At 37.0% G+C, this 13,056-nt stretch overlaps 1 protein-coding gene across 5 annotated transcripts; it reads right to left on the reverse strand.

The window, feature by feature from the left end:
• Window positions 1–11: 11 nt before the first annotated feature.
• LOC111618082 (protein arginine methyltransferase NDUFAF7, mitochondrial-like) lies at window positions 12–10,990 on the reverse strand. 5 transcript variants are annotated; one of them, XM_023359511.1, is made up of 11 exons: window positions 10,931–10,990; window positions 8,343–8,569; window positions 4,332–4,474; window positions 4,170–4,250; window positions 3,414–3,524; window positions 1,232–1,492; window positions 1,051–1,164; window positions 828–977; window positions 661–766; window positions 528–595; window positions 12–209 (listed from the first exon to the last, which is right to left on the reverse strand). In XM_023359511.1, exons 2-11 carry the CDS (start codon window positions 8,386–8,388, stop codon window positions 39–41), a joined length of 1,251 nt encoding a protein of 416 aa, XP_023215279.1. In that variant the 5' UTR covers window positions 8,389–8,569; window positions 10,931–10,990; the 3' UTR covers window positions 12–38. The 5 variants fall into 5 exon arrangements, with proteins under 5 accessions (XP_023215279.1, XP_023215278.1, XP_023215280.1 ...); XM_023359510.1 differs by lacking the exon at window positions 10,931–10,990 and adding an exon at window positions 10,303–10,891; XM_023359512.1 differs by lacking the exon at window positions 10,931–10,990 and adding an exon at window positions 9,556–9,767.
• Window positions 10,991–13,056: the final 2,066 nt, after the last annotated feature.

Here is a 13,056-nt window from a genome sequence, read left to right on the forward strand (position 1 = left end):
GTCTCTTTTCTTTCGCCCGGGGAAGAGCAGAAAGTAGTCTAGAAGGGGAAGAAGGCAGCCGGAGGACTCCTCCGCAGCATCTCGCGCAACACCGAGGGGAAGAGAGCCAAGAACTTGAAGCGTTCTCCCATTCGGTCCGGGCAGGTCAGCGTCTCGTATCCCGATCTCAGCTCCTCCCGCATATCCGGCGGCGCCGATTCCAGCAGCCTCTGTAATTAAATAATACGGAAATATAACTATTTTCTTAATTCATCCGCAAGAAGCGACCGGTGTCGTGCGCCACCCTCGCGACCCTCGGCCCACGGTCCCTGGGTATGGGGGAGTAACGCGCGCGGCGCGTTACTCCCCATAACCAGGACTGCGTCGTTAATAAATAAAAGGCCTGCGCACGAAGGAGTAACGCGCGCGGCGCGTTACTCCGTCGTGCGCAGTCCTTTTATTTATTAACGACGCTGTAACCGTTCGTTTCTGGAATGGATTTTTTCCGCTAGAGGCCGCCACCCGTCCCGAAAGAAGAGGATACTCACATTCAGTCTCAGTCGTATTCCCATCCGGTAGAGAAAGGTCCTCTGCGTGACAGGTCCGAAAATGCAAACTGAAACGCAAACAGACGGAATTAACAGCGGGCGATGAACTCGAGCGCAGAGAGGAGAGACTTACCCGCATCCCCGGCCGCTCGTCGCAGAGAAGAAAAGTCCACGTCGGCGGTGAGGTCGGCCGTGCCCGGATCCAACAGGGGGTGGTGCGGTCGGTGGTTTCGAAAGGCCTGAGGAAGAAAAAAAGGAGGTGAGAGGAAGAGGAGGGACCACAAGGGCCGAGAGACTTACCCTGAAAGTGTCGGATCCGTCTCCGTCGTGTCCGTAATCGATTATCAGGGCGAATCCGCCGTCCTCCTTTATCCTGCGGGCCAACAGTTCAGTCAGGGCCAGACCCCGAGGACACACCTCCACCGTCTCTCTTTCATCGCCTGCTTCCGGCTACGGGTTCCAAACTCCGTGACTTTTAGCGCGACAATTAGACACGGGAACTAGACATGGGAAAGGTTCTTACCCGGAATAGTTTGCAGACGGGCGTCTCTTCTCTGGACAGGACGTACCTGAGTCGACATTCCCGGGCCTCCGGATCCTCGTCCACCAACACTTCCCTCCATCCCTTCTCGGTTTTCTGAAAGAGCTCCTCCGAAGTTTACGGGTCGAACCCCCGACCGAGATGGAAGAAAGAGCGTACTCACCCGAAGTTGATGGACCGGAAGTGCGTCGAAGAACTCGTTGGCCACGTAAAACGAAAACGCTTGCGGAACGTCGAACAGACTCCGGTACCAGGTGACTGGTACACCCCCGCGCGTGACGTTCCTCTTGTATTCGAGTCGGTCGAGAATCGCTTCCGTCCGGTTGGAGCACAGCGTCTCCTCCTGGACGGCGCTCAGACGAGGCCCGATTTCCACCAGGCGCAGTTGGACATCCTCCTCCGGCCGCAGGAAACGGCTCAACGCCTGAAACGAAAAGTCGGTCTACTCCCGTCCTCTACCGGAAACGATCGAGTTTTCCCGGAAAGCTAAGACGGAAGGAAGGTTACTTCCGCTTCCATCTACGGAAATAACCCGGAAGTAATTCGGTAAAATGGAAAAGAAGAGGTAGAAACGTTGTCTTTCCGCGTTTCCGTCGCACCTTTACGATAAAGAAACGGAAAGCGTCACGTTTCTCTCTCTTCTCACGCGCATCCACCATTTTGCGCTTTAGTTTCGGTTACCCACTTAGCCCGGGTGCGTAATTTTCGGGATTGTTACGATATTAAAAAGTCGTCGCGCGGTACTTATGACCGGCAAATTTAAATTACGCATAATTTAAATAAGGGGCGCTTATTGTCGGCAAGAACCTACATAAAAGTGACGAACGAGCGAATTTATTTTTATAAAATGTCTAAAGCCACGGAAGATTCAAAATATCGACCTTCGTCAGTCGAAAGAACCGAGCGGACGACGTCACCCGAAATTTGGTAGCCCAAAAGTAAATACGTATAAAGAAACGTATTACGACGGGTAGAATTAGTTTTGTGTTCACCTCTCGCTTAATTTTATTCATTAAATAACCCAATACATTAAGTACACGTGTCCTAAAGTGTCCTTGACTGTAAGTAGACTGTATCGTAGAGATATGTCGGAAAAAATACGCCTGAAATATTTATTACAAACTTACCTATTTTTGTCCAGAAATATCTTTATAGTTTATAAGGAGAGATAAAAATAACACGAGAAAAAGCTATTTCAAATGAGAATGTTATTTGTATTACAAAGAAACGTGTAAGAAATAAAATATACGATTACAAATCGATTTTAAATTTTTTCGTATTTTTTACGACTGCCAGTTACGCGATCTCTTATACAAACGGGTGCCAACCGGAATTGGTATATTTACATACTGTACTGCGTAAAATGTAATATGTTATCCCGTTAAAAAGAAAATAACGCAAGCCTCAACGTTTCCAACCATCTGTCCTGAAAATCCCCTAAAACAAACAAGTTTCCCCTAAAAAGATTTGCTCCGGGTGCAATGCGTATAAAAAATATATATATATTCGTCTTTCAAGAATTTACAGAAACAAATTTTCACTTCGGGACGTTGGTACCACAGTCGAGCAAAAGCATCGTGATGAAGCCACCCGCTCCGGATCTCGCGCCAGAACAATCACGAGTCGTGTGACTTTTGAAAACTCCTACCCGTCGAGGAACTACCAATATGGGCACTTTCCCTTAAGTTTCCCCATCCTGCTGATTTTTCCCTAAATTTGAGGGGAAAACCCCTAAGTTGGCATCACTGTTTATAATTTAAAGCGCTACTTCATACCGTAAAACGTTGTATTATTATTATTATTTTTTTATTTAGAAGCGTGATACACCGATTCCCTGTAACACCTGCTATTTTTTGTCCAATCCAACGTACGTGACGTCATGTATATTAAATTTAAAAAATAGCCGCATCGTGTCGCTTCTACAATAATTTTCTTTTAAGTTTCGGTGGCCACGTGGCGTTCTATTATCCAATCGAAAGTAACGATCTAACAAGCCTGTTATTTATAATGCTTTATCTCTCATCAATTATATTCCTATGGACAGTATAGACTATTTAATTTGTAGAAATATTAGTTATATTTAAATCTTCTTCGACGATCTTAAGCTTGCCGCATGCTATGTCGTCGCCATTCTTTCCTAAAACGAATGAAGGCAAACTGTTCTCTTCGAATCATGGATAAAATTCTAATCTCCTTCTCGTTTTAATTCGAAAGTGACGTAAATCTCGACCGAGACCGACGATTATACGCGTAGTATTTGCATTCCCTTTCGGTCTACATAGCGCGATATATCGAGGTTAAATAAATATACGGAGAGTAAATTAATCCGTAACGAAGATTCTTACCCTCAGCAGATCAGCGGAGAGAGTTCCGCGTCCGGGGCCCAATTCCACCAGATTCAACGGAGAGGGTCGTCCCACTTTGATCCACTCGTTCACGAACCAAACAGCTATCAACTACAAGTAAACAGCGAGAATTAACACAGAAATTTACGTAAATAACCTATCTACACCTCAAAAACAATTAATTTATGACGTGGCATCTCCTAGTTTTGTTACCCGTAAAAGTCTATTTGTTAGATAACAGCGTTAGGCGGAAGAATCTAGCAAAGAGACGTGTCAAAAATTCGCTCTTAAACAATAGTCCAATTGTTTTCCGTCTTTCCCTCGTTAATCACCGGAACAGAGGGTTAGACAGATGAAAATCGAGACCAGATATGTAAAGTTTAGGGGCCAGAGGTCTGGTTCACTATACAAGAACTTCCAGTATGTACGGAAGTCACGTCAAAATTAAAACGCAGACCGGCATTATGACTTCGTCACAATAAATAAATTCCCGTTAAATATGTCGACAGAATCGTTATTACGCTCTCGACGTCTCGCGTAGAGTTCTTTCTACTAATTAGAAGACGGAAAATCGGCTAACTTTTACAATGTCCAAACGAAAAACCGGCACTAAATTTGGCAATCGTAATTATTCGTTTCCGTTTCGGATTTCAAAATATTTAAAGACCTTTGTATGTTAGTGTGTATGACCATTAATAGTGTGTATGGCAACACGAAACAGAAAATTAGCATTTGTCATTTGTAAAGTGTACTTACTTCTCCGAATAACTGCGATACTTCGGGGGAAGTGACGAAATCGCCGGATTTTCCGATCATATTCTTAGTGGTGTAGTACCCCTATAAAACAAATAAATCCGTTGGATCCAACCAAACTGATGTACAGACCACGCGGGTTTCGGTTAACAGCGTTAGGATTACCTGTACAGGATGGGTGAGGACTTCGTTCATGTAATCTGCCAGGGTCAGGGGTCCGCCGGCCCGGATCCTACTCACCAGACGATGGTAGACGTCGCTCTCTCTCCCGTCTTCGATCCCCCCTCGGGAAAATCGTCTGAAGAACTCTGAAAATAGTGTCAAAGTAAATGAATTGTGGGGAAATATCGTTAAAAATTAACGTAATATAAAGCAAATGTTTTTTCCTCAGGACAGTGAAGTATTGCGGTGAACCGACCCACAAAAGAACGTAGGGTGGGTACTTAAAGTGGCACGATTTAATACCGAAACGTCATCGCGAGATATTTGCCTGCAAAACTTTAAAATTATATTTGTAAATTGATTTTAATTTAGTTTTGTCTTCAATATATGTAATATATTTGCTTATTTGTATACGGAAAATCTAAACGTGGGCGGTCTGCGGAGGGAGGACTTTCTATGTATAACCGGCCCCTATTTGGGTGTTACTAACGTGAATGCCCAAAATCTGCACGTGGCCGACTCATTGGTGGGCCTCTTATCAATGTTAGCGACCAGTAAAGGTACCGGTACAGTACATTATATGTAACACTTCTGTAATTTAATTTCAGAAAAATTATGTAATTACACATATACAGTTTGAATTTAAATTAGTAACATTATAACAGACATTGAAATCTAAAACTGTTGTTTAAATGTTTTAAATATTAAAATTTTGTAAATAAAAACGAATACTTGAGTTAAAAATTACATTTAATAGAATGAAAACTAACTTATTGCACAGACTAATGATGATTTAAAGTTTTTATTTAATATTTCACAACTTCAAATATAAATAGTGTACCATGTATAAATATTCAATCAGGACAATTATTAATGGAAGTAAACAAATCTTCAAAAAATCATCCATCATAAGGTGATTATATATAACACCATACAGGATATATAGTCTATATATAACTTATGTAAGTTATAAATTAAATTAGTCAATATCCTATAAACTGAAAAAATTTACTATAACTTTCTAAACAATTGTGAACACAAAACTAGTCTAATGGTAAAAAATGATTAGCATAAAAATATTTTTCTTTAGTGTCATTGTTCTCCTTGTTATCAAAGCTAATTATTTCAGAATAAACATGGTTAGACACTTTGTAAAGTAAATCAATTGGCCTGGAACATTTGAGCAATATTTGTTAAGTTTTCATTTCCATTCATCATCTGATTTGTTTAAACAAAAATTTGATCTTTTTAAATTAAATCCTTTGGAATTAAGAATGCATTTGATCTCTAGCAAAAAACTTCGTTCAAAACAATCATCTGGTGATAAAACAAGTTATAAATAAAATGGATTGAATGAAATGCTTACTTTTCTGAAATATTTTACCTTACTTTCATTTTTTAACAAAATTTCTTGTGACTCTTTTGTATCCACACACAAGACCATTGCAGAATTTTTTACTGGTCTTGAAAATGTGCATAATTTATTTGTTGTTTTTCACATATCATAATCACATACTGTGTTTACATAATACTCCAAAATAACAAAATTTCTTTTCATGTAACAACAAAATATATGAGAAAATATCATAAGAATGTAGCTAGAAGAATAAATTCAAAATAGCAAAAATAGATGTTACAAAAAGATATGTCCATCAAACAAAAGTCATAAAAATTAATTAATGTAAAGTTTTTTCTCCCTTCTTCAAAATCAATTTATAAATTCTTTTTTGGCATCAAATAAATTTCTTTGTGTAATGTGTGCTGATGGCTTGCATTATGACAGAATTATTTCTTTCACTTCACGAGGAGTTTTATTACGAATATTATATTCTGTGTGCATATATGGCTTATAGATTTTCTATGGGTTTAAATTAGAACTGCAGGGTAGCAAGACAATGTGAACATCATTTACTAGAAATCAAAGGTCGACTTTGCTATGTGAATTTGAGTATTATCTTGCTGAAACATAAGGTATGCCCTAATTTCTTCTGCAAATGGTAGCAAGTAGTTGCACATTCATAATCTGTTGTATTTGTGTAATTTGTTAAAAACACATCTGTTTTTCCATGACACCCAAAGTCTGCCCAGATCATCATATAACCACTACTATCTTGTTATTTTGAAAAAAATTGTTTTTATTTCTGCATATGTGTGCCAATAAAATTACCACTTTTCTGTAAGTTGACAGCTGGCCCATCTAAACTGGATTTATTTTCATCACTGACTATTATTTTCTTCAAGATTTCTTTCGAAGCCATTTTTTCTTGAGCAAAATTAATCAAGCACCTAAAGAAGTCAAACCAGATTTAACCTTCTTAATAATCAGCTTTTTTTTTTGATGAGTAGTCAATTTAACAGACCTTCCAGGGGATTTTTTTTTAACACTGTAAGTATTCTTTAGTTGCATAAATTGTCCACAACATTAAGTGATTGTTTCAAAATTTTTGCTTTGTTGGACTTTCCACATTCTTTTAAAACTATAAACTATAAACCTTTCTCCTTTTCTGTAAGCTGGCTTTTGCAACCAATTTTTTTCTGTTCCTAACTTGTTACTGTGTCACAAACAGCAGCTTATATCACAACCTACAGCTCATTTATGTATGTGATGTCATATCCATTTCATGCTTTACAATGGAAAATATCTAAGGTGGATCTATTTTTTTTTTATAACATGTACAGTACAAACCAATAAAATGCTCTATTTTTTAAACAAAAGAATTGGTATAGATTATTTTACAGTCATACTTCTGAATAAAAAACAATTAAAATTTTTCAGGTGATCATTTGCATATATTTTGAAGAGAAAATGTGATTTTATGGATGGATCTGAAGCATATATAAAAATATTTGTTCTACATACACACATGCTCATAGTCTAAAAAGGGTGAGCAGGACAACAGGAGACAACATTCTTACAAATCATCCATTCATCAACTTTCTTCATGCCTTTCTGTCCAAGTCAATTAGCCCTAAAGTTTCTTTGTTGTCCGAGTTTGCTTCACACACATTCATGCCTCTTCTAGCACATTTCCTCTTAATTCTTTCTCTGACTCAGCACCTTATATACTTTCAGATTCTCATTCACTTATTCAATATTTTATCAGCCTTCTCCTACCATGCTTTTTAGCTACCCTTCTCATATATACTCTCTTCAATAGTTCTACTTTCATTCTCTCATCATGGCCACACAATTGTAGAGCTGATTTACTTGTTTTTTCAACCATACTCTTTTTCATCACACATTCCTCCAGCATTTGATCATTTGTCAAGTCTTTCCTCAATATGCCACACACTCCTCTCAAATACTTCATCTCACATGCAGTAATGCAACTCCTGTGAATCTTCTAACATACATGAACACAGGCACCACAACACTCACATACACAGCCATTTGTGTCTCATTGGACACCTTTTTATCCTTTGCAAATTTACTTGTTGCATCCACATCTGCACTCCTGCATTCATTCTTCTGGTAATTTCTCCATCAAATATACAAACTCATTCACTTATTCCAGTTGTTTACCACCTTGTTTCAAAAACACCTGCACAGGTTTGCATGCCTCCTACATCCTGTGAGCTATGTCAGTGGCAGCTTTGCTACCAACAGGGATATCCACACTGAACAGTTCTGAGGAAAGGGCAGACTAAGGCAGGTCCTCTAGGTGGGGATTACATTCCAGGTACGCTATTAAAATTGCTGTCAGATGAAATATTCTTTGACTGATGTTTACTGACTGATTTTATCCTATTTGTCTTCAAATTCTTACTCATTTTCTTCCAGTTGGTTCAATTATATATAACATGTTAATAAAATATATCTTAGTATGTCCATGTTTGAATTATTATTACTATACTGTTGGCAATTTGCAGATTATGACTTAAATGTGAGACACTCTTCATAAAATGAAGGATGATGCAGGAAGTTGTTGATAAATTTAAATTAGTCAAAGAACCAGATACACTATTAAAACTGTTGTCAAATCAAACATTCCTCAGTCAAATAAACATATTTACCATAGATCTTGCAAACACATCTGCTTTCTTTTCCTGCCAAATACATCACTTTATTACTTTTGTGATGAAACTTTGATCTCTGCTAATGGCACCACTGTAATTTTTGCAAGTTCAGAGTTCATGTCACTTTCTGCTGGTTGCAATCCTCCAATAAATGCTGCACTGCAAACATGTCTGTGTCTTAGAGGCCATACTCCACTCAAATAATTATACACCACCAAGAAAATCTGTAATATATTAATTAATAATTACAAAAATGATTTCATATGAAGTTAAAATTTAGAAATAAATTTTATTAATTTTAAGTTATAGATTGAACTTAAAAAAACCCATTTATATATTTTCTTATAAATATTTTGATTCACAATATATCCTATATCAAATAATTAGAGTGTATATACTGTATTTCTTTACATTGCATATGTTGCAATGTAAAGGATGCAACAATAAGTATTAATTAAAACTGAATGAATAAATAAAATGTTTGGAATAAATTCTCTTTAGCAAAAACGTTTAAATGACTAATAATTCGAGTGCCTTTATGATTCTAGTTAAATATTGCCATAGCATTAAACTTAGTAATATAGATTTCAATTTAAAATAAAGTGGAAGTCTTCACCCTAACAAAATACTATGCCACTCCAGATTAACATTTTAATATATATTTTAAATGGTATGGATTAACTTCAGGAGGCCGTCCATTAATATGCATATGGTTTAAGATGGGGTGGCAAATAGTACCGTATATGACTGGGAGAAAGAGAGTAGAAATATATTGTTTACGCAGATTTCTTTAGTGGTATCGGTGGCATAAGAATTTGTTCTTATATACCTACTTACTTGTCACACGAATAAACTATCAAAAATATTTGCTATACAGTGGAACCCCGGTTAATAAATGCCCTGGTTAACAAACTTTTATTTTGCAAAAATTATGTCTCAGATAACGGACGAAATTCAGATAACGAACGTAACGGTTTTTTATGTCAAATTTTAGTTGCTGTTAGGCATGCATGAGTTAAGCGTTGCTTTTCCTAGTGTTTGTGCTAAACTTCTTTTTCAGTTTTGTGATTTATATATTTAATCAATATAGCATCCAAGAAAGAGAAAAGTGATAGTGGCAATAAAAAACAACAATGCACTATTGCATTTGAGAAAAATTTTAATTAAAAGAGTAAGACAATCAACTTTAGATCAGTTTCTTGTTCCTTACCAAAAGAGACTTTGACTCAAAGAATCTCCCGATGAAGTGATACCCATTATTTTTTTGGAGGGGATTCCCCTTCTAAGCATTATGGTTTGTATATCTCCACTTCTCTGCCACCAACTAAAACAAACAAAGATATGTACAGTGCTATTTTATTAAATAAAGTTTACATGTTTGTTGCTGTAATGATAGATACTACATTTTCTTACATTTTCATCAAAGAAAATCTACTGTATATTTCAAATAAAAATCACAAAAATTTCGAAGGCTAGAATGCATTTGCATTAATTTCTATGGGAAAAATTGCTTTGGTTAACAAACAGAGTCAGGGAACAGATTAAGTTCATTAACTGGGATTCCACTGTACTTTTTGACATTTATTCAATGTCTGCAGGGTCCATGTAATTAAAGGAAAACTGCCAAAAGTACATCATAGTATTCAGGTCAACATTAGCTCGAAAACTGTACACACAATAAGTTGCCCCAAAATGGTAAAGGTTAATAATTCAAATATAAATATCCTCCCAGAACCTATTGACATGGGTGACTGATATATAAGATAGATGATATATAATATAAGATCTCCCATTTGTAGATCGATAACTAAATAAATGTTAGAAAATAACCCAAGTTCAATCAGTCTTAGATCCTATTCCCACTGATTCTGAAACGTGTCCCTAGTTGGATTGTAACTGATACGGTTCGTCTACCATAAAATAAGTGAATTTATTTAAATAAGTCGGTTGTACTTACTTCGTTCCTGTTATAGTTACAGATGCAAAATAAACCCATAGTCTTCTTCATCCCCGCTTCGACTTCAACCTTTTCAACTTTTTTATTTTTATTTTATTTTTTTGCTTTTGTGAATACCTACGAGAGTAACATCGTTTGGATGTAATCAATAACTTCGGCATTTGAAAAATTAATCGACCATCTGTTAAAGAATTCATTTTGCCCTCCGCAACGTGTTTACAAACCTAAAACAGCTGTTTTCACCGTGACACTTTCGATACTCTCACACCCAAAGCGTTCGTGTTTGTGAACGGGAAACGAGACTATTTCTACTGACTCCAACTTCGCAAACTAAAATCGATGGTCTTTTACTAATAACCACATTGGATATATTTTTAAACTAAAACGAAATTCCTTTAATAACGGTTACGAAAATATCGAAACAGTCTTTCGATCGCGAATAAATAAACGAGATTTACGAACGGCTCACTCTATCGGTAGGTCCGCGAACTAATCGGCATGGATACATTAACATCAATCTAATTTCTTTCGATCGTGTTATCCATCGTCGCGACGATACCCGGCAAGTGGACATTCCTTTCGATCGAATAAAAAGCGGAAAACTATTTTAAAAACAAAGAAAACTCACTTTCGGTAGATAAAATTTTACGACCAACTTTCCACATGGCTTTAGCAAAACCGATGGCTCGTCCCCTAGCGGAGGCGGGTTCACAAATTAAGAAAAATTTTATAATATAAAAAGTGTCCCTTTTTTACTTTATGTTATAAATAAAATCTTATATTCTTATTTCTTCTCTGATATTTAAAATATAATAATTGCAATAATTTATATCTCAATTTCTTACTTTTATTTATTATACATTTTTGGTGTCTACGAGATGGAATAATTCTAACTCGTTGGATGTTATACATCCGGTAAAAATGGACTCAGGCTCGTTGGCAGAATTTACACAACATAAAACTATACAAGTTTTTATATACAATATATTAATGTTAAAGAAAACATATATTCAGTACTTAGCCAATCGTGTTGCTACATTTCGTACAAAATTAGTGTAAATATTCAATTACTAGTTGAAATTCGGATAGATGACGTCGGAATTCAAAACAGCCAATCGGCGTTTTTATTGAGGAGCAGAATTTAGTTGCTTGTTGCTGGAGTACGTTAATACAGTATATATGAAAACGCGAGCCAATGAGATGGCTCATTTCAAACGAAATAGGGACGTCATTGGCTGGTTTATCAAGCCTTATTAAAAATGACTTTTTATATACTCGGCAGTCTTTTTGTTATAAGTACGTAATGATTGCTTTGCATTTTGTATGATTATTTAAATAAAGAATTCGCACGAGAACAGAAATTGCAGTTGGTGTAACCCGTTTTCTATGGCAGCAAATAGAAAATTTTCAAAATTTTCTTTCCTCTTTCCTCAGCAATTCGCGGATATCTTCCCACGTTTCGACGTTTTTTGAAATTTGTCCCGATTGGGCCATAGTCCAACTGCGATAATTTCCACTTAAATTTCAAGATTTCTATTCGAGAGTTTCGAAGTTTGGATGCCGATGAATTTGGTCTTCACAGGGAATTGGGAAACGTTTTCGAACAATCGAGGCCCGACGACGAAATCAGATAAAAAGTAAGGTTCTTGTATAAAATTAACGGAATTCTGTAAATGTAGCAATAGCAAAACTCGCCGATTTTCGAGGAAACAAAATTACAGATGTCTCCGGATAGCACCTATACAATTTGACGATCGGATGGCCCTTCGGTCAAGGTGGCAGCCTGCCTTTCTGGGGGACCCGGGTTCAAATCCGGACGGCTCATTAAATCCCCAGGAATTTTTCGGGGGTGGTCTTTCTGGATATGTCGGACCCTGTTCCTCACCACCTGACTGTCTCATTAAAGGTCTAGCCGAACCCATAATGGACTTGCTATATGAGGCCCTCTTAGTGACCACAGAGCGGAAAGAGTTAAAAAGAAAAAAAAGCATCTATACAAGACCAATAATAGAAGACCAAGCACTTTGGCCTGATGTGCGTTTTACTAGTTTAGTTTTTTTTGTCTTTTGATTAGAGGTGAGAGAGCCAGTTCCGCTGCTGGAACTGGAACTGATCCGAGTGCGAAACTGTTCCATCGGAACCGTTAAGCTGGACGGTCTCTCATTGGTTTTATATAGGATATAAAATGTTTGTTTCACTATTCTGATTTTTGGTCGATCTGCTTCAAATTATTCTTGTTTAATTCGAAATCTGAGGAAATAGACTATCACGAAACATAGACACCTTACCCCTCCCCTGATTTCATCCTCCCTCATTAACTCCTAAACCGATTCGATCTGCATCTAATTTTTCATGCTTAATCTCTGGGATTCTGGAGAAAATATAGACTTTCATAAAATCAGGACACACCATCCCGATTTGATCTCCTGGACACTTCGCCATAAACATAATTGTAAGCTAAAATAATTAGCCATTTTCCTGTTAGGAGGGGTGATGCCAGACATATCTGTTTGTTTCTAATAAAACAAATATTTACCAACTCTAATAAAAATATAAATTAAAAAAAAATCTTGGTAAGTTTAAAATACTCTAAACTAAATTGATCATTCTTAAAACCCGCGAAACTTTTTTATTAGTTCAAGTTCAAATCCAGATAAGAATATTTGTCAAATTGGGTCACGTTCCTCTTAATCCCGCATTGTAACTTATGAAATCAACTGCACTCCGCATTCGTAAACCAAAACTTTCTAGCGT

The sequence above is a fragment of the Centruroides sculpturatus genome, unplaced genomic scaffold (genome assembly GCF_000671375.1).
Source record: "Centruroides sculpturatus isolate CEXI.00-Female unplaced genomic scaffold, Cexi_2.0 scaffold155, whole genome shotgun sequence".
In the NCBI taxonomy this organism is placed as follows: domain Eukaryota; kingdom Metazoa; phylum Arthropoda; class Arachnida; order Scorpiones; family Buthidae; genus Centruroides; species Centruroides sculpturatus.

Excerpts from the sequence above, each read along its gene's own strand:
- LOC111618082 (XM_023359511.1), bottom strand. The coding sequence starts at position 8,388 with ATGTATTTGGCAGGAAAAGAAAGCAGATGTGTTTGCAAGATCTATG. Across the intron at positions 1,165-1,231 it reads TTCCGGTCCATCAACTTCGG|AAAACCGAGAAGGGATGGAG; the intron begins GTGAGTACGCTC and ends GAGCTCTTTCAG. Across the intron at positions 596-660 it reads ACGAGCGGCCGGGGATGCGG|TTTGCATTTTCGGACCTGTC; the intron begins GTAAGTCTCTCC and ends TTTGCGTTTCAG.